Raw genomic sequence first — 21,246 nt, 5'->3', positions numbered from 1 at the left:
GCCGTCTACGACATAGGTATTGAAATCGAAGATGACCTTACAAAGCAAAAAGCTACTAACAATAGCAACAACAGTGGCTGGAAAGGAAAGAAGAACGAAAATCCTTCTTCTTCTGAAAACACCCACTCTAGTAACAATGTTAGTACCTTTGACCTAAATGATGTCTTAGCTATGGATAATCAAGGATCTAAAAAGAAACTACCAAAAAGAGAGTTCACGCCCATTGGAATGACTTATGATGCTGCTTTCGATCGTCTACATAATCGAGGATTAATCAAACCTATTGGCCCTACTGAAGATCCATTGCCATAAAGGCGATCTTCAAGATGGAATCCCAACTCTTATTGCAAGTACCATCAAGGAAATGGTCTTACCACGGATGAATGTTACATATTTCAAAATCTCATTCAAGATCTCATAGAAGCAAACAAGATCCCATTGCCTTTAGCTAGCAAGAAGACCGGGTGATGATCAAGCAAACGACACAAGGCGAGTTTCAACGACAAGATCTCATGACCTCTTTTTCTTTTTTTTCTTTTTTCTATCCCCATTAAGTCTAGAATAGGCACCTTTTATTTTCCATTAGATTTAAGATCTTTCTTTTCCCTTTAATAAAATGAGCATTTATTTTCTTGCATATGATTATCGCATTGTATTAAAAAAATAAAAATAAAAAATAAAATAAAATAAAATAAAAAAATCCATGTCGAATTAAGCACAAGGTATACTTATGATTAAAGGCACCCCTTGTAGCCATATCATATTACCTTTCACCCTTCAAATATACAATCCTTTCTTGATAAACCACTTTGAGCCTCGTCTAACGATAGACCTTTCTTTCTTCGACCCACATCTACCTAACCTTGGGATGGGATGGTGTGCAACTTATGCAATTTTCAAAGAACAAAAGCTTGAGTAATCTCAAAAAATTAAAATAAGCAAAAATAATAAAAGTGTGCAAAAGGGCAAGTGTTCCAATGTCTTTGATATAAATATATCTTTGATAAGAACACGTCTCAGATTGCGTCTCTTATCGAGTGCTAGATACCGTGCCTGAGAAACATGAATGTCAAGTGAGTGATAGAGCGCATGATCGGGATTGCCCACACTTATCAAAAAAAAAATGCAAAAGCAAAAAAAGAGAGAGCAAAAATAAACAACAAAAGAGAGTTAAAAAGTGAGGAAACCTCAAGCATAATAATATAAAGATTTCAAAAGCAAGGTTGCACACCTTGGGGGCTTATCTAGGGTCTTGAGCCTTTATCCCCTTCTTCTTCAACCTTTATCCTAACCATGTTACAACCCTTAAAAGACCTCATTGAGGTATACACACACTTGTGCGAGGTTCGGCTAGAGCTACGTTCGGCCTGATTCCTAACGGATACGTAGGCAACCTCACAATGAGGTGCGGCCGTAATAAAAAAGCATTCACATTCATAATTAATCATATCAAGAGATCTCTAATGCTCATCCTTATCCACTTAGAGCTAGACTTGGGGGCTTGATCCCTACATCATTAGCTTACCTAGCCTGAGAGTCATCATCATTTGACTCTTCTCGAAATAATATTTTTCCATGACGTTAGCCTTTGCAGCCTAACTTAGTGTCACTTTCACACACATCACAAATACATAGATAAATAATCCTTCCCTTAGGAACCCTTTGTCATGAAATTTTAACACAACGTAGAAGCATGCTTTGTCATATCAAAATCCCTCATAAACATCATCACATTACAAAGTATGAAGTACTTAGCCTCCATGCCAAAGTTACCTAAATACTCTCATCATTGAGTCAACAATTGAGATACCTAGTAGGATGAATTAATCCTTGCACTATGAGATGCAACGTCGATGCATACATTTGACTAAGCTCATTCAACATGCACCTCAAACACGTGCTTTGATTCTTTTTCGCGTCTTTCTTTTTTCGGGAGAAAGTCGATACCCTCCACAAAAATGACGGAAATTTTTTGCATTTTCAAATCATGTACACATTGAGTCATGTCATGTCATCACATCGAGTTAAGTCTACAAACGCGAGTCATGCACATTAAGTCATATTGTTATTCCAATGAATACTACAAGAAGGGGGGTTGAATTGTAGTATGAGAGTTTAGCCAAACTTTTTGCGAAATTAAGACTAAGTAAGCTAAAGGAACAGAAAGATAAACTTAAGGAACTAAAGGATACAAGAGAGATTTTTACGTGGAAAACTCCTTGGCCTTAACAAGGAGAAAAACCACGACCACTTGGGATTTTGGGAAAAGAATCTTCACTAGAATAGGGCAAATGGTTCTATTACAAACTAAAGACTCAAACTTCAAGTTCCTCAACGAACTTGAAACCCCGAGGAACAAGTCACCCAACTTGTTACTCTTCTCTTCTCTTTCTCTTCTCTATCTCTCTTCTCTTTCTCTTCTCTTCTCTTTCTCTTCTCTTTCTCACTTCTCTTTATCACATACATAAATTCACTCAAACTTCCCCATTCCCCAAATTGCAACTCGAAAGAAAAACAAACTCTAGTACAAGAACATTAAGAACACTCTAATTAACTTGTGTGGAATTGACACTTGACTCGAATTAAAAGTTAGAAAACTTATGTGAGCAAGGGTGAGTTTTTCCATCTAAAATCAACAGCTATTTATAGACCAAAATTCGTTTAGGAAAAAATTCTTTATGCAGCAATTCCACTACGCCACTACTCCAACCCACTAAGAAGATTATGTTCCTAAAATTAAGGAAACATGAACTCTTCAATGTGCAAGACCATGACTTGAAGAAAATCATGGAGGAGTAGGCCGTAAGTTTTTAGAAAACGTGGGAGATTTTATTTTCAGAAGATATTTTCAAAATCAGAAATTAAATAAAATCCCTTTTAATTTGGAAAAAGATAAACGTTTAGAAAACAGTTTTCCTAAAAATTAGCATGCACAATTTTATCAGCTTAGACCAATTCCACACATCTTTTTCGAGTGTAACCAATTTCTTATACTTACATAAATCCTAAAATATAAAAATATATTTAGTCTTCATGTCCTCTGATGAAGCTTCTACTCCGAGGCTTCTTGTTCCTTGGGAGGAACTTCTCTTCTCTGATGAAGCTTCTGCTCTGAAGCTTCTGTTTCCTGAGAGGAACCTTCTCTTCTCAAGTCTTCATTTCTGAAGCACCAATTCCTGCAAAGGAACTCTACTTTATGGATAGCTCTACTTTTGGCCTTCTTGTTCCTCATGGTATCTTTACAAGACACTTAATTCTCGTGGACTTTGCAACTGAGTACACACTTAAACAATCAAACACTTATTAGTTTGTAAGTAAGTGAGGTTGTGTCATCATCAAAATCATTAAGTCCAACACATGTCGTGTCCAAACACATTGAGTCAACCTCAAGTCAGTTAATCACAATGAGTCAAGTGCACCAAAACTCGGGCCAACCCTAAAAACATGAGCAAAGTCCTATAGTCCAAAATATAAATGCAAGCATACTAAGTCCCAGACGGACAGGTGATCTTTACAAAAATTTTGAAGCAAAAGGACGCAAACAACTTAGCAAATCAACTAGAGTCAAATGGTCATATTGATTGATTGGGTTCCTTGGTATGCCAGTTAGCCCCTATAAGCAAATTGACATGATTAATAGTCGGCTCGATTACAATTGCAATCAGTGATCGGCATAACGACGATCATCTCACTTAGCTTAAGCGCCTAATCATTGGCTCATTACAAGCACCAAGGCATTGGTTCAAAAGCAAGCACATCACCAAAACGACAATATTTCCAAGAGTGAATTGTCGAGCATCATTCTTCAACAACAAATTTTCCAAGATTGGATTGTCCCCTTTGGCAATGTTTCTAACCGTGGATTGTCGTACTCCTTCTCTATTTGGCAAGTTTTTCCAAGTTCAGATTGTCTTACATTCATCAAATCTTCGACAATTTTTTCCAAGATTGGATTATCATCTCAAACTAGCAATGTTTCCAAGCGTGGATTGTCGTACTCCTTCTCTATTTGGCAAGTTTTTCCAAGTTCGGATTGTCATACATTCATCAAATCTTCGATAATTTTTTTAAGATTGGATTGTCATCTCAAACTGGCAATGTTTCCAAGCATGGATTATTGTGCTCCTTCTCTATTTGGCAAGTTTTTCCAAGTTCGGATTGTCATACATTCATCAAATCCTTGGCAATATTTATGAGATTGGATTGTCATGCATCAAGTTCCCTATGGCAAAATTCCCAAAGGATTGTCGTAGGTCGCTATTCATCTTAACATTTCGGCAAAGGTTCCCCAACATAGATTGTCATTCATTTCAGTAGTGGCAAATTTTCCCGAGACGGATTGTCAGTAGACTCTTTTTTGCAAATGTTCCAAGACGCAGATTTTCAATTGTGGCAATATTTTCCCAAAAGGATTGTCGCATAATATTGGAAAATTTCCAAGGTGGATTGCTTTCAAGAGTTATATTCCAAGACGTGGATTGTCGACCGTAGCAAGGTTCTTATGACAGATTGTTACGAAGCATTGGCAACTTTTCCCAAAATTGGATTTTGGCAAAATTTCCTGGTCGCTTCATCGTGGCAACATTTCCTAGGATGGATTGTTACGTGGCATTGATAACTTTCCCTAAATTGGATTGTCGTACATCATTCAAGAGTTGTGTTGGCAACTATTCCTAAAGAAGAGAGGATTGTCATCACCCTCAAGGCATCAACACAGCAAATATTCAAGCAAAGCACTGAAGATGGTTACAAGCAGTCACCTTCGATGATGTTCCCGAGGTACTATGGAGGATTGTCACAAACAATCGAGGATAACTACGAGCAGCGATCTTTGAAGATGGCATTCACGAGGCACTGTGGAGGTCGTCACAACAAAAATGCAGCAACAAAATCGGTTACCCTAAAGATGTGTGCTCAACGGTGCAAGATACGCGTTTCTTAACTCTTTTATTTGTTTAACTAATGCTAATTTGCAAGTATCGGCGTTACAAGAATGATTTAGGATCGGAGAACATTCTGAATCATTCTTCGTCTTTATCGCTACTTTGACTTTCGTTTTCGAAACTTGCGTTTCTCCAAACTCAGTCAAAGTGGGGGTTTCTGTAGACACCCAAATGTGTCTCCCCAAAAACCAAACCCACTGATGAATACCTTTCACGTCATTTGATTATCAAACGAGGAGAAGTGTGAAAGTCTTGTGATGCGGTTGTTTTAATAAAAAAATACTTCTTTCTGTTTTTTAAAACATTTCTTTTCATACACTATTTATGAAAATATCCAAACTAGTTTATTTTGGTCCATGATATGGGTCCAATAATGGTGTAGTTAGATGGGAATTGAAAATACCTTTCCAACGATATATTATAAGCCCAATTCCGATGAATAATGAGAAAGTTATGGCCAAAATACTAAATTGGGCCCAAACTGGATTTTACCTACGACCCAATGATCATGTGGAGGGTCCGAAGGTTTAATCCCATTCCTAAACTAATTAGGATTAATTAGAAGCTTCTATGTGTTTCTAAAAGATCTTAATTATCCTTTTTGAAAAGATAAAATTAAAGAATTTGAAATTGAATAAAAACTTTCATTTTTTAAGTCCTAATTCTATTCGAATTTAAAGATGTTCAAAGACAGTCAGATATTATTTTCGTGCCTCGTATTTTTTTTATCCAAATCTTATATGGTTGGATATATTTTGAAATTATATTTCCAATGATATATTATAATATTAATTTCGAGCTATAACGAAAAAGATATTAAAGAAATACGAAACTCTATCCAAAACTGACACTCTTCCACTATTTCGGCCATAACTTTTGATCTACAAAAGATTTTAATCTGATTCTAATTGGGTTGGAAATTAGACTTCAAGAGATTTCCAAAGACATATTATATAACTTATTTTGACTTTTGGATCAAAAGATATGATAAAAACAAAATCTGCAAAAAACTGTCCCAGCGCCAAACGACAGCCTTGTCGCCAAGCGAAAGTGTCTGTGTCCAGACGAAAGAACCAATTTTATTCCAATTCGAATCCTTACTTTTTCTATCAGTTTTCAGACTATTTTCTAATAAATAGGGTCCTAGACCTCCGTTTTCATTCATCAACAATCATTTCTTTCTTTCTCTCCAAAAAGCTAGAAGCTTCTTCTCTCTATTCTTTTTCTAAACCTTCCCTCTTACAAAATTTCACATACATTAGTTCTAGACACACCTAGCCAAGTTCAAAGTTGCCTTCGCCCTAGACGTGAAATGTTTATAATTTCTGAGGGTTTGGTCCCAAATCCCTACTTCAATTATTTAATTTAATTATTTGATTTATTATTTTCCTTGAAATTACTAACATGCGTATTTTGTTATTAGAAAGAGATATGAGGCATCCAAGTAAGTATTTTAATTGTTATTCTTTTGATATAGAAATCATGCTTTGATTATTTTGATTCCTAGTATCATGTTAGGATGTCTTCATTGATTCCTAGTATCATGTTTAGGGTAATAACTAAGATTTCTAATATCATGCATGTTTCTATGATGCTTCCTATTCTTTCCTTCTATCATGTTAGTATCATGTTAGGGATAAAGATTTGATCTTTAATGTTTAGTGACATGCTAGGATTTGTTATTAATCTTGTTAGTATCATGCCTAGGAGCTTGCTAATATTATTATGCTTTATTGAGATTATTATTATTTTGAAGATGATTGTTATTATTATTGCTTGATATATTATTGTTTTTGTTGCTTGATCACGCCCTCTCTTGCAGGTTTAAAGGGAATTTGTACTTGTAATCACGCTTAATAAGATAATTAATAATCTTATTTAGGCTAATATGATTATAATTCAAGTGATCGCCAATAATAGATTTGTTTGTGCATTAATATTCAACCAACATAGATTAAACAGGTTTAGGGTTAACCTATTGATTGTATGTTAGTCAGAAAGCGCACATGAATATGAGAAGAATAAAGTAGAGGCCTATTTTTAGGGCAGGTTCAATCTCTTTTAGGTTGGATTTGTACCTTCATCCCCGAATATCCAGTCATGGTTCCAGACCACTATGGAGTTAGCGATCTCATGGATCGTGAAGGGGTGTAACCTTCACCCTGTGAACGGTTTACAAGTTCGTAAAACTTGTTGGCGACTCTTTTACTCTAGCTTCCTTCCCTTTGAACGCCACCATGCTTAAGTGTATGATCACAGTGGGGGCTCAAGTGTGGGATGCTTGAAATATTCCCTACAATAATACTATAGATTTTGTTGTATTGGCGGCTAGGGGCATAGCCAGGATTTTAAATCCACGGGGGCTAACCGACCAAAAAATTTAAAACCAAAAATATATATCCAAAATATACTTCAAAAAACAAAAATGTATATTCAAAATATACTTCAAAAACCAATATTTTAATTCCACTTGGTACTAACTAAGTAACATTATAAATAATTCTATTTTAATTGTACCCTACGAACTTTCAAACTAGCGAAATCATCAATCAAAGAGTCTAACTCATATTTTTTTGCAAGCACCTTTTCAATGTACACTAGTAAAATGTCACTAAGAAAATCATCCTCCATCCGATTCCGAAGAGTAGTTTTGACAATGCTCATTGCAGAAAATGCACATTCACATGTCGCCGTTGAGACTAGGAGAGTTAGAATAAGATGGATCAACCTATCAACAAGAGGGTATGATGTAGTAGCTTTTCCTATGCCTACCAATACCTTGATGAGTTGTGTTAAGGTGGACACATTTTGTAGCTTTGGGTTACTCTGAACATCCAAGTAAAAATGTTCCAACTCGGAAGAAAGTCGACATTTCTCTTGATTAGAGAAGTCCTCTGGGTAATGTTTGCTAACAAGGAGGCATATCATATCAACATCAAAGGACTTATATGAGTCTTTAGGATCCAATGTCGAACTTAGCAAAAGGAGATCAAACATCTGCTCATCAAATCTATTATTAATTTTATGTAGTTGTGAATCAGTTGCAGCTGTAAATAAATCAACTCGATAATGATGCTCCATTGTTATGTTAATCCGAAGACGAGATCGTCCTTTACTAGCAGTGTAAGGAGCTGTCATATCAGGGATTTCAACACCATTTTTCTCACAAAAAGATGCAACTTCAAGAAGTAAATCATTCCATCCATTGTCTCTGAAATTCTGGATCAATTCCTTTGTCGTTGAAACAAGACCCATGGAATTCACAATATCCTGAGTACGACGTTGCAATGCTTGACAAAGATTATCACTTAGTGTCAATAATTTCTTCATTAGATGTAAGAGAAACACAAACTCATAAGACATTAATGTATCAAAAGCAGCATCAACTTCTGAACGTTGAGCGCGATTACCCTCTTCAATAATAGTTTGTAGAACTTTACCTATAGCATTCTAGAGTCTATGCATGCTGATGATAGAGTTTAAATGAGATGACCATCTAGTGTCACCGGCACGTTGTAGGTTGCCTAGCTGATTAAGTCCCCTTCCAGTTTCAAACCCATCATCATTTGCAATTTTGTTGTTAATTTCAGCTTGTTGAGCAGCTTCTAACTCATCATGACGTTTATAAGATGCATCCACAAGATTAATAATGATAGCTAACTTGGTGAAAAATTGTTAAATGGGGATCACTTCCCTAGTAGCAGGAACCAAGGCTAATTGAAGTCTATGTGCAAAATAGTGAACATAGTATGCATAAGGTGAATCTTTCAGCAACAAAGCTTTTTATCCATTAAATTCTCCATTAAATTCTCCTCACATATTCGATTCCCCATCATATCCTTGGCCACGTATGTTCTTGACGTTCAAATTATGATAAGCCAAAACATGATACAATGCTTTTTGCAAGGTCAATGACAATGTATTTTTCACATGAACTAGATCAAGAAAACGTTCTTTTAATACACCATTCTCATCAACAAATCTTAGAACAATTTCCATTTGCTCTCTGAGTGATATATCTCGTGATTCATCAAGTATCACACAAAACTTTGCTTCTCCAATCTCTTTTCTTATATCTGAACGCACCTTACATGCAAATATATGCATTATCTCTTTTTGTATTGTTGGAGATATATATTGAGCATTTCCTATGATAAAAATTATATCAAGTTAGAGTACACATACATGTATTATATTTATTTATAATTGAAAGAAGAATAATAGTAAATAAAAAAAAGTTACCTGGAGCATTTTGTAATACGATTTTCTCCAATTTTTTATCAAATGAGGCAGCAAATTTGATGAGCTCAATAAAATTTCCACGATTCTCAAAATTATCTCTTTCATCATGACCTCTAAACGATGAGCTCAATAAAATTTCCACGATTCTCACAATTATCTCTTTCATCATGACCTCTAAACGGACAATTTTGGAAGGCCAACCAACGAGCTGCCATAATAGAAGCTTGTAAGCGTAGCCTATTGTTTTGGATTTCTTCAGCTGTTTGACGTAGAAGTACAGCTTCAATGCGTTGAGTTGGGTTCATCAAGTCCAACAAATATTTCTCAACTTTGTTATGTTCTGAAATTGGCCCTTTTCCTATATGCACTAAGAAGCCACAATATTGTCCAGAGTTCACCTTCTTCCACTTATTGAAACCATCGTGAATGAAACACCCTTTTGGTTTTTTACAAAAAAAAAAGCATGGAAAACAGAAAGCTGCATCTTTTGACGGAGAATACTCAAGCCAAGGGAATTGTTTGAACCATGAGGATTGAAAAGATCTTCTATGCTTATCTTTAGAGAGAGGATAAGAATCAAAAATTGGCTGATATGCTTTTAGTTTAACATATTCTAGCCTAATTTTATCACGCTCATTTGGGCAATATTCATAAATATGTTTACGCAATCCAGGATCACGTTCCAAACCATATGGGTTATCTTCTACCAAGGTATCCATTCTTTGGACTTTAGGAGGTTGGGTTTCTGAGTTTGATTCTATGGTTCTTTTATTTGTCTCGTGGTTTTGATCATTATCTTCTTGCATCATAGTATTTTCAGGAGTCAAATCATCTTCCACATTAGCATTCCTAGTATTAATTTTTTGATAAAAAAATCCAATGTTCTTGTCTTCATAATTTAACCTTAACATAGACATATCAACCAAAAAAAAAAAATTCAATCAACAAAATACTCAATTTCACATACAACACGTCAACACTATCAATTAATCATTAACAAAATAGTAGTATAAGCAATTGAGCATTATTAAAGACCCAAAAAAGGGGCAAAGTCATTAATCAAATAAATTCCTCACAAAATTTATAGAAAAAAGTCAAATACATCATACCAAAACAAGTAAACAACAATTATGAATGAAACTAGTTAAAATAAAGGAAGAATAAAAAATAAAAAAAATAAAAAAAAAAACATACCAATTCAATTAAGGTGAATTTCTAGGGTTGAAATTATGATCCTCTTGAGAATTGGTTTGAATATAGAAAATTGAATTTTGATATTGAAGAGAAATTGAAGAAAGGTTAACTAAATTAGTGGGGGTACAAATTAAAAGAGAAATTGAAGAAAGTTTAAGTAATTAATTAGGGGGGGGGGGGGATTAAAAAAAAAGTAGAAGATGAATTGATGAAGTATGCGAAATTGTGAACAATGAACTGATGGGTTTATTGGAAACTGAAGAGTTGGAAAGTTTTATTGTTAAAAAAAAAAAAAAAAAAAAACACACATGTTTTTGAGTTTTGAGGGCTCGAACCTGTGTCCCTTGGGTAAAATTACAAATACTTACCACTAAACCAAGAGCAAACATCTATAATATAGAGGAGTTGAATAATATATAACCAAAAACTTTACAGGGGCTATATTAAAAAAAATAAGGGCCGCGGGATTGGGCAGTAGGGGCCCGGCCCCTGCCAGCCCCCCCCGGTAGCTCCGCCTCTGTTGGCGGCTAATGAATGAGTTAAGCGCCTAATCAGTTTTTCCTCTTTGGGAACAATGTAGGATTAAGCGCTTAATCTGATCAATTTTGGGATTTGTGTGTTTTATTTTTGCTTATATTTTTAATTTATTTTTTATTTTTAGTTAAGTGCTCTATTTTCATTTTTAATTATGTATTCTAGTTTTATTTTGGAATTTTCCATTTGGTACCATTGTAGTTTAGGCTTTTTCATTTGTTACCCAATTTTTATTGTTGTTCCAAATGATACCACTATACTTTCAATTTATTCTCTACTATAGCATTTCATCAAATAAATTATGTAATCTTCGACTTGGATGTCAAAAAATTGATCGGTTAAGGTTTTAATAGGATGTTTTAGCCCTTAGAGGCCTTAAGGTTCAAGGTAAGGTTGAAATTAGCAGGAAAAAAAAACACTTAAAAATGTCAGGATTGATGTGCAAAGTCTCGTTTTGTATATTTCAATTTGTTTAGCACAAAAAAAAAAGTCCAGTTAAAGTGTTGGGGTCGTTAAGATCTTAATGGATCAAAGGTTGCAGTCAGAATTAGAAAAATAAGGATCATAATCGCACAAAATTAATATTTTATTTAATGGGATGCTGTAGTAAAGAATGAGTCAAAATTACAAATGGTATGTGGAAAAAAAATAAAAAAAATTGGGTACCAAATGGAAAAACCAAAACTACAATGGTACCAAATGAAAAATCCCTTTTATTTTTATCTAGACATACATAATATTACGTTGCAAAAGATAACCAATAATCTTTCTAAAAAAATATATATATAATAATTATTAGTAAATATAAATTATAACTATTGAATATTAGTAAATTATTTATTGCGACAATGCCACAATTACACATAATCCTAAGACTATATTGCTTATGATGTACAAATCACTATCATTGATTAATGTGTCAAAAACTCACAATATATAGTTCATATGAATTGCAAAATTACACATTATCGTGTTACACTAGAAACGTTTTTTATATATAATTTGAAATTGAAATTTGAGACCAACAAGAATAATATGTATTAGAACAATTAGAAGTACAATCATTCTTAGCAAATTGAGTTTTCTTACATTTAAGGTCCAAGTAAATAGACAAATTAGCGTGCATATCTAAATAATCTAACATGTATAAAGAATAGGTAAAATGAAAACTAATAATCCCACCTTTGGGTTTCCACTCAAAATAATCCCACCTTTTTAAAATTCCAAAACAATCCCACATTTAACCCCATCTGTTGAAAACGATCATTTTTAATTGAAACCTGTTTAACAGGTTAATGTTTTGATTTTTTTTTACTTTAATGTCTTAATTCTCTCCTCCTACCTCCCACCTCCCTAATCCTTAATGGTAACTCCACCATAATCACCACCACCAAACCTCCATAACCACCACCAGACCTCCACCTTGAACTCCCAACCACACCCCCTCTCACCTGACCACGAAACCCCCTAAACCGACCACCCACGAAACCTTCCCTCTTCTCAGCTTCCCCTCTCGCGTCACCCTGCCCCTGCTATCGCGTCAATTTGTGGATGAAGTTGGGTGAATTATTGCCATCGGAGTTCTAGGAGGTCAGAATTGGGCGTTGGCTTGCTATAATTGATACTTTTGGTGTCGATTTGGTTGTTATTTATTGGTTGTTTTTAGTTGCAAGGGCTGATGTTGTTTTTGTTATTTGAGAACGGTGGCTGTGAAGATATGCTCTGTATGTGTGCGAATTTGGGAACAGAATTGGTGGTTGATGGGATTGAGCAATGCATTGATTTTGTGGCCGTGATACGGTGCGTGTTTGGTTGGGTTTCAGGCGGCGGTCGGGAAGGAAAGGGGAGGAAGGGGCTGCTATCGTTGGCCGGGAAAGGCTGGGGCGGCTTGGGCTTTTCCGGTGGGGTTGGCCGGTGGTGTTACTCCATAGGGAAGAAGGCAATGGTGGGGCCATGGGGAATCTGTGTTCAGGTGGGAAGTTTGGGAAAGGGGTCGATTTTTTTTATTATTATTTTTGTTTTTTGTTTTTTATACGGAGTATTATTTTTAAAAATTAAAAGTAAACCATTTAGAAGGTAACACATGTCAAGTTATCTTCTTAACATAGGTTCCCATTTTCACAAACTGATAAAAGACTTGTTTTGAACAGATGGGATTAAAGGTGAAATTGTTTTGGAATTTCGAAAAGATGAAATTGTTTTGAGCAGAAACCTAAGGATGAGATTATTAATTTTCATTTTTTCTAAAAGAATATGATATTTAAAACAATTTAAGATGTTATCCCAACCACAAACTAGTTATTACTCCGTAGTATGAAAAATATTAAACCTAACAATTCTAATAGCCTTGTAAATATTGTCTTCTCAAATAATCATATTGTGGATTTATAATAGCTAGATCAGAGTAGTCGTAGGGGTGGTGGACGCGAAAACTAATCTTAGTGAACTTTTGCAACCAATTTGATTTTAACTGTGTTGTATTGATGTGTAAACGTACGTATAATAATGTATTTGATCAAATACCTAAACATACTAGGGTGATCTAACGGACGAGGACCGTTGTGGTTGTAAAATCGTGTATATTAATATGGTAATTTTTTTTAAAAAAAAAAATTGATATGTTTTTGGTTGGTTGGCATGGTAATTAAAGATAATATGCTGGATAACCCCTTGAGAACAAGGGTGTGCATGCTATTAAGGGCTTGTTTAGTTTACTTTATTTTTGCTCATCTAAACTTATCTTATATGATCTAATCTGATTGTCTGATCTGACCAAACTTTGACCTTAAATGTATGATAATTTATAAAGAAAAAATGTATCAATAGAGGTCTTGTTGGATTTGAAATAATGTGTATTTTATTAATATGTAATTTTCATAATTTTTTTTATTAAGAAATTAAAGATATTTAGTGATAAAAAAATCGCACATAAAACGATTATATGATTTGAATTTATTTTTTTTAATCTGATCTGATCTGAACTTATTTTTTTTTAAATAAATAAAAATAAGTTGAATTAAACAAGGTCTAAGTGTAAGGATTGTGACTTGTATTTTAGCTTTATGATGTACTCCCTACGTCCCAATATATAGTTCATGTTTGTTTTTTTTTTTTCATGATACTCCCTCTGTTTTTTTTATTAACATCACTTAGGATTGCACAGAATTTTAGGAGAGTAATATAATATTGTGAGTTGGTGAATAAATTATTGTAAAAGTAATATGTGGACCATGAAAGAACAACTATGTGAGATATGATAGATATTTTTTTGGTGTTTAGAGAGTCACGAGAGCGAGTGATGAGAATCGATCCCAAAATCACCTGGAACTGGGAGGGAATCTCTAACCGCATGAGCTATCCCTCACTCTCATGATAGATATTTTTATTATTTAAGTGGGGACTATGGAGTTTAAAGTAAGAGAGCGAAATGATAAAGTATAGTATAAAGTTACCAAATATAGAAGTGATGCATTTAAAAAAAAACACTCATAAAAGGAGAAAGTGGATTAAGTAAAGGTGAAAAGTACAATTATATAGACAAAAGCTAGATGGAGAAAGTGAATGAGGTATTGAAGTACATAAAAATGAGTGAAAAATACAATTATAGATAAAAATTAAAAAAAAAAAAAAGTAAAAAAAAGTGGAAAATTGAAATTGATTTTGGCATACCCTTAATTGATTTTGACACACCCTTATCTGAGAAGAGCATAGAAAACAGTGCTCTCACATAGAGGTGTGCCAAAATCATTTCTCGGGAAATTCAAGTGTAATTTAGAAAGTGCAATAAATAAAGTTAAAAAAATGAGGATATAATGGTCACATACTATCCATATATAGAAACAGGAATAACATTTTGGATCTCCAAAATAGAAAAATGGAAACTATAATATGGATGGAGGGAGTACATGTTTATGAATTGTGACAGTTAGTCTTTATTCTTAAGTCTTAACATATTCACTTTACTTAATTGATAATGGGTAGGGATATTCAGAGTGCGGTATGGAAACGCCGCAAAACAAACCGTCATTTTATGGTTTGGTGTGGTTTGAAAATTGCGGTGCGGTTTTCGAAAATGACCAAACCGCCCTAAACTCCGTACTTTGATGCGGTTTGCGGTTTAGATTGTAAAATTGCAAACCATTATACCAATTTTATACTATTTCTATTTAAAAATATATAAAATAGCTTAAAAATATGATGTAATTTTTTACTGTTAGCTAATTAAAAGTTAAAAAAAGAGTAATAATTAAATTATAAATTAATAATCACAAAATAAAATAAAATATTTTTTTTTATAAAAAAATAGTTTGCTTCTAATAAAAAAAAATGTGGCTAAACCGCACCGCACCAAATCGCATTTTGCGGTATGGTTTGAAAAAAAATGCAAACCGCACTACGAACGCCCCTAATTACGGGTGTCTAAAGTGGTGCAATTGAAAAGAAAAGCTTTTGCGTCTGTTTGGGGCCTTTGGGCCATGTTTAAGGGAACTATGTGGTGCAATAAAACCAAGTACTAATAGCAAGAGTTTTTTTTTTTTTTTTTTTTTTTTTTTTTTTTTTTTTTTTTGAAAATTATTCCGTGTCCCACGAGGTTTTAAAAAATGCACCATATACCTTTGAAATTTTTTAAAATACACCGTATGCCCTTAAGGTTTGTAAAAACTTGCACCAAATGTCCTGATTGTCTAACAAATGTACATACCATTGATTTATCAAATTAAAATCATGCCCATACACTGACTCACTTTTAGTAATTTATATTTATACAAGTAAAACCACCTAAAAGCATAAATTACATCAAAATTTGAACTCCATTGATCGTTCTAAATCCTAAACTTATGGGTGTTAGAATTTGATTTATTAATTTAGTTTACGTAATAATTAAATGTGTTTAGCATGACAGTAGCATTACATTGTCATAATTTAATAGAATTTGATGATTAGGGGGTCTCAACAAAATTAACATTTGTTACGAGTCTAGGAGTATTTGGTGCAAATTTATATAAAACTTAAGGGTGCACGAGACATTTAAAAGTTTTTAGAGGTATACGGTGCATTTTATAAAATCTTAGGGGTACGCAAAACAATTTTTCATATTTTTTTTAAAAATAAGAATACAAGAACTTAAAATTTTGTCAGAAAAAACCATTTATAACAACTCTTTTGTTGGAAAAAACCTTATAAATTTTTTTTTTGCAATTAGAAACCAGATTGTAAATTTTTTTTGTTGAAGACAACCTAAGATCTCTAATCAGTCAATTAACCTCTAATTTCCCATTAATTCCTTCTAATTACTCTTAACTCTCACTTAACTATTTAATAATTAAGTTAATTAAAAAAAAAAACAAAAACCACCTTCACCACCACCAGCCACCAATTCCTTCTCCCTCTCCCGTGGCAGCAGGTAGCAGCCCCCTCCCCATCCCCAGCTGCCGCCTGGAACCCCCCACCCTCGCCGACCAACCTCCACCGTCGAACCAACCTCCTCTATTTCCCCTTTACAATCGCCACGACCTCCCTCCTAAACCCTAACCCAAAAATTCCACCCAATAGAGTGGCTATCCTCCATCCATGCCGCCTCAATTTTCTCTCTCCTCCACTAATCTTCTCTCTCGCTACTCTGATCTCGTCTTCGTCATCAATCCTCGAGGTTTCATCTCTTTCTCTGTGATTTTCTCTCATTTTTTGTTGTTGAATTGCCTGAATTTGTTGTGAGATGTTGATTTTGCCACGGAATTGTTTGTCGGCAGTAGCAAATGGCACGATTAGAAAAGAATGGAAGAAGTTTTTGGCTGGTCGCAGCAGGGGAGCTCGACGGGCAACAACCAAGGTCGTGAACGCGGTGGTTGATTGGAGGTTGGTCACCAATGAGAGTGGAGGTTATAGGCGGCGGCTTGAATAGGAAGGGGGAAGGGGAAGGGGTGGCTAGCACTCTAGCAGGCTGGGTGGTGGTGGCCTGGTGGTGGTTTTTGTTTGTTTGTTTTTTTAAAAAAAATATATGTATATTAATTTAATTATTAAATAGTTAAATGAGAGTTAAAAGTGTAATTAGAATAAATAAAAGAAATTAGAGGTTAATAATGTCAATTAGGGGTTTTTGGTTGTCCTCAACAAAAAAGTTTACAATCTGGTTTCTATTTGCCAAAAAAAATTTATAAGGTTTTTTCCAACAAAAAGGTTATTATAAATAGTTTTTTCTGACAAAATTTCCTAAAATTTTAGAACTATACTAACAATTTTCTTTTTTTCTAAAAAATAAGAATACGAGAACCAACTAACACAATAAATTTGCATATAAATGATAAAATCCTTTGCATGCTCTCTTGCACCCCACCCTGTCATCCTCTGTTGCTCAGTTTCCAACTGCAGCGCACTTCACGTTCTCCATTGAGGTGCTTTTTAATATTTATATCCTCCATTGAAGCAGCTTCCGAGTTAAGTTGTTCTTTTTTGTAATAATCGAATTTCAATTTCAGGGTTTATAGTTGATCTAATTTGATTTAATTTAATTGTCAGTATAGTAAATTTGGGTTTCGTTTTGAACTATTGATTGATTGATTCTAATTACTAAGGCTATGAAAGATCATAACTTGCAATAATGTTGCTAGAGAAGAAAATTATGAGCCTAATTTGATGACTGAATCAAACTTGGTTGCTAATTGTTGCAGAACCCTTGAATTATGCGCCTTAAAAATCTAATTTGATATTAAAGTTTTCATCTTTACTAATTCCTCTGATTTTTTCAAGCAATTTGATGATATTTCTTTATAATCATAGTGTTCAATTTTGACTTGTTGATTGTTAATTTCCTCTGAATTAACAGTTAAGCTTTTCTGTAACTGTATTTTGAGTATTGCAATATTTTTTTCATGGTTTATTGGTGCTGTTGAACCTTGCAGAGCTGAGTTAAGCTTAGGTTAGGTTACTGTGAAGCTTTGTTTGTCTTTGTCTTGTTTAATTATGGAAAAACGGACATGGCCTGCACTCAAATCTTGCAATCATCAGGTGCATAAAATTTGTTTCCTTACCGTGCACTAATATTACTTATATCAAACTGCGACATACGAAATGTGTGAGATTCTATTTGTGTTTTGTTTGCACTGTATGTCATGATTATAATAAGCTTAGCCTCATGAAGCAAAAGGCAGTGAGAATGATCGATTGAGTCAGTTGCCGCATGATATTCTGATGTTGATCATGTCCCTCTTCACAATCAAGGAAGCTGCACAAACTAGTGTTCTTTCGCACGGATGGAATTACATGTGGCGATGTTTTCCCATCTTAATCTTTAAAGATGATTACCCTATAGTGCATTCGGTTGCACGAAATCATCTGTTACTTCCCCAAGACAGGTTGAATTTTGTGACGATGGTGAACAATGTTTTGGAGTCTCATCTTGGCCTTGCTATAGATGAGCTAAGGGTGGTTTTTGACCTGGATGTAAGTTATGAGTCTGATATCGATAGGTGGCTGGCCTTTGCTGTAGAAAAACATGTCAAAAGGCTTGAATTGGACTTCACACCACAAGTTGGCAGAACTTATTCGTTAATAAATTGCTACACTTGGCCCCTTGAATGTCGTTTGTTGTCTCTTGGTTTGCATCGTAATTTGGCTTCCCTAACATCTTTGTGTCTCAAATATGTCAATGTAAATGACAAAGACTTAGAGTGCATTCTGCTTTCTTGCCATGCCCCGGAGAATCTGTGCATTATTAATGGGGCAAGCGGTTTGAATCATATAAACATGCCTCAAACATCCCTACATCTCAAACATCTGGAGTTATCATGTTGTTATTATTTGTCATGCATTGACATTACAGCCCCAAAATTTGTGTCATTCACTCTGCACGGGCGGCCTATAGCACTTAATATTAGAGGTTCATCGCTTTCTAAGCTATCAATCGGAAATGGAGATTATAGTGGAGAGGTTGTGGCCTATGCTTATAGATCCCTTTCACAATCCTTTTCCAATTTAAAGTATTTGAGTTTGCATTTGCTCTTGGCTACTTCCTACCCTGTCCAGGTACGCCATGATATTTATGCCTTTTCGAATAACTCTTATTCCCAATGTGAATAAATGTCATTCCCACCTATATATGTACTTGCCTGTTAATTTATTTATTTACCTTTTCATCTTCTTTGTTAACATATTCATAATCAACTATCACTGTCTTATGCAGTGGAATACGGGGATATCTAAACCACCAATCATGTCAAACCTTAAGCATTTAGAACTCCATGTCAAAGCAAAGGGTGATGAAAGCTTACTTGGGTGGGCTTACTTGATCGACGAATCTCCGGTCCTTGAGAAGCTCACTTTGAAGGTAGATCTCCCTGTACACACCCTCCTATACAAACTTGATATACTGTTGATTAATTTTATATTTATACCTACTCCCTCAGTGCTAAAAAAGTCTCATTTCATTACAAAGTCTTGTCCTGAATAATATAACAAAGTCCCATCACAAATTGCATCTTAAGTTCAGGGTTCTAAAAACTATAAACATTATTTGAGAGTATATTTGTGTACAATACAGAATGGAGAGAGAATCTCCTTTGACAGTGACTGCTAACTAGTAACCATCATAACTGAGCAGACTGCAGGCAGTTGTGTAGACTTGAGCAGTTGAGCTTGAGCTTGAACTTGCATTGTTAACATGTCCTATTTAAAACTCTCCTTTATGGACTAAGTTATTGTTACATCCATCTTTGATTAGCCAAACCCATTTCATCTTCTTTTATTCACCTTTTGGTATATTTCATGAATAGTATAATAGGTTGGTTGTATCCGTTGGTTAATGAGCGGCGTTTTCCATTTTCCATCCGTTAGTTAATCTTGGACAACACTTCAACTCACATGTCAGTTATTTGTAGATTTGGGGAGCCACCTCAATTTGGGGAACCAAATTTATTCCCAGTGTGTATGCTCTTACCCTCAACAAATGACCTGTATTTTTCCCACACATGCTTACTGACAACCCCTGGCTTTTCACTTGTTTTCCTTTTCCTTTAATTTTTTGTTTAAATAGGTAATTGTCAAGAACATTAAAGAATGAATGCAGTAGTTTATTAATGTACCTTGTTTTGCCTAAGTGTATAGGCTTTATATTGGTAGATATTTGCAATTTTAGTAACTAGCTTAAAGGACAGACTTGACTTAACTTAAAAGTAAATTGCGTTATACTAAAAAAAAAGAAAAAAAAAGACCTTGGAGCACTTTGGTTTTCTGTGTCTGCCAATTGACATTCCTACAAAATCTTTTACGGCCTGATTGGTAGTGTTTAGAAATGTTGGTAATGAGAATGAACTTAAGTGCAATTTTACAAGGAAAACATCCAAATCTCCTTGGGGGGACTCACTCTTAGGCTTGTATTTTTTTCTCCATGGGGAAGCCATCTCACCCCTAAGTTTGTGTTTTTTCTCCTATGCTTGTGTTTTAAATTCCGTGGGGAAGCAATTTTCATTACCACCCATAACCACTTGTGGGGTTGTTGTATTAGGTGGATATGAATATTTTTAAAGAGAAATAGACATTTTAGGATGAATAAATTAGTACCATGGGAATGAACATTGGTATCCTTGGGGCTCTAAGTTTAATGTACCTCTAAGGAATATAGTCAAACACAAAGGGCGTCCCCTGAAAAACTTGAAGACCTTGGAGCACTTTGGTTTTCTGGGACTGCCAATTGACATTGAGTTTGCTACCTATGTGGTTGAGAATTCCGTCAAGTTGAAAGATGTAATCTTTACCCTTCCACGAGTCAGCATATATCAAGACCCTACCAACGAATATGCAAAAGATCGTGTTTTGGAATTCAAAAAGACACTTCGTCAAGAAGTTGCATTCGAATTTGGCCAACCCGCAAACCATTGCTATCGAATTTCAACATATCCTTATTTTTAGATCCTTGCTTGCTGAGTACCATTCTATTCAGATCTTGTGTTTGAAAATTTGATGTTTAATTAGTATGATGATTCTAACAAGTTGCTTCAAAAATTTTGCATCCGTCAATTGTCTTTTTGGTCTGCGCATCCTTTGAACCTTTGTGAAAAATATCAATATAGTCTTGGACTCTATTGGCTTTAGTGATTAGCCTATAATGAGCTTGCCATAAGAGGATGTAATCATGTAGAGATATAGTTTAGGAGAAGAGATGAATAGTGGATTTAAAACTAGAGCTGCCCGTGGGAGGAATTTTTTTAAGTGCTTTTGCTTTTGAAGAAGTAAATGATACTACAATTTTAATTTTTTTTCCCCTGATATTTGTCAATGTAACATTGTAATTAGGAAAATTTGTCGTAAAAAACCATTTAAAGCACTCTATTTGTCCGGA

General features: G+C 34.5%; 2 protein-coding genes across 2 annotated transcripts; one reads left to right on the top strand and one right to left on the bottom strand.

The window, feature by feature from the left end:
* Positions 1 to 7,445: 7,445 nt before the first annotated feature.
* LOC145584150 (uncharacterized) lies at positions 7,446 to 9,904 on the bottom strand. The gene is made up of 5 exons (XM_081641063.1): positions 9,464 to 9,904; positions 9,186 to 9,393; positions 8,829 to 9,091; positions 8,450 to 8,603; positions 7,446 to 8,356 (listed from the first exon to the last, which is right to left on the bottom strand). Exons 1-5 carry the CDS (start codon positions 9,902 to 9,904, stop codon positions 7,446 to 7,448), a joined length of 1,977 nt encoding a protein of 658 aa, XP_081497189.1.
* Positions 9,905 to 17,873: 7,969 nt separating this feature from the next.
* LOC145585167 (FBD-associated F-box protein At5g60610-like) lies at positions 17,874 to 20,816 on the top strand. The gene is made up of 4 exons (XM_081641897.1): positions 17,874 to 17,918; positions 18,042 to 18,935; positions 19,093 to 19,236; positions 20,466 to 20,816. The coding sequence occupies exons 1-4, from the start codon at positions 17,874 to 17,876 to the stop codon at positions 20,814 to 20,816; spliced, it is 1,434 nt and encodes a 477-aa protein (XP_081498023.1).
* The last annotated feature ends 430 nt before the right edge of the window (positions 20,817 to 21,246 follow it).

The sequence above is a fragment of the Chenopodium album genome, chromosome 16, assembly GCF_948465745.1.
Source record: "Chenopodium album chromosome 16, dcCheAlbu1.1, whole genome shotgun sequence".
In the NCBI taxonomy this organism is placed as follows: Eukaryota; Viridiplantae; Streptophyta; class Magnoliopsida; order Caryophyllales; family Amaranthaceae; genus Chenopodium; species Chenopodium album.
This window is presented reverse-complemented; position numbering and strand designations above follow the sequence as displayed.

Bases quoted from the DNA above. Each gene is read 5' to 3' on its own strand.
- LOC145585167 (XM_081641897.1), top strand. From the start codon at position 17,874: ATGGAAAAACGGACATGGCCTGCACTCAAATCTTGCAATCATCAG. The intron at 17,919-18,041 runs GTGCATAAAATT...TAATAAGCTTAG, and splicing joins TCAAATCTTGCAATCATCAG to CCTCATGAAGCAAAAGGCAG. The intron at 18,936-19,092 runs GTACGCCATGAT...TGTCTTATGCAG, and splicing joins CTACTTCCTACCCTGTCCAG to TGGAATACGGGGATATCTAA.
- LOC145584150 (XM_081641063.1), bottom strand. From the start codon at position 9,904: ATGGATACCTTGGTAGAAGATAACCCATATGGTTTGGAACGTGATCCT. The intron at 8,604-8,828 runs GTTTTGGCTTAT...TTTTTCACCAAG, and splicing joins TGCAAAAAGCATTGTATCAT to TTAGCTATCATTATTAATCT. The intron at 8,357-8,449 runs GTGACACTAGAT...CTATTATTGAAG, and splicing joins AGGCAACCTACAACGTGCCG to AGGGTAATCGCGCTCAACGT.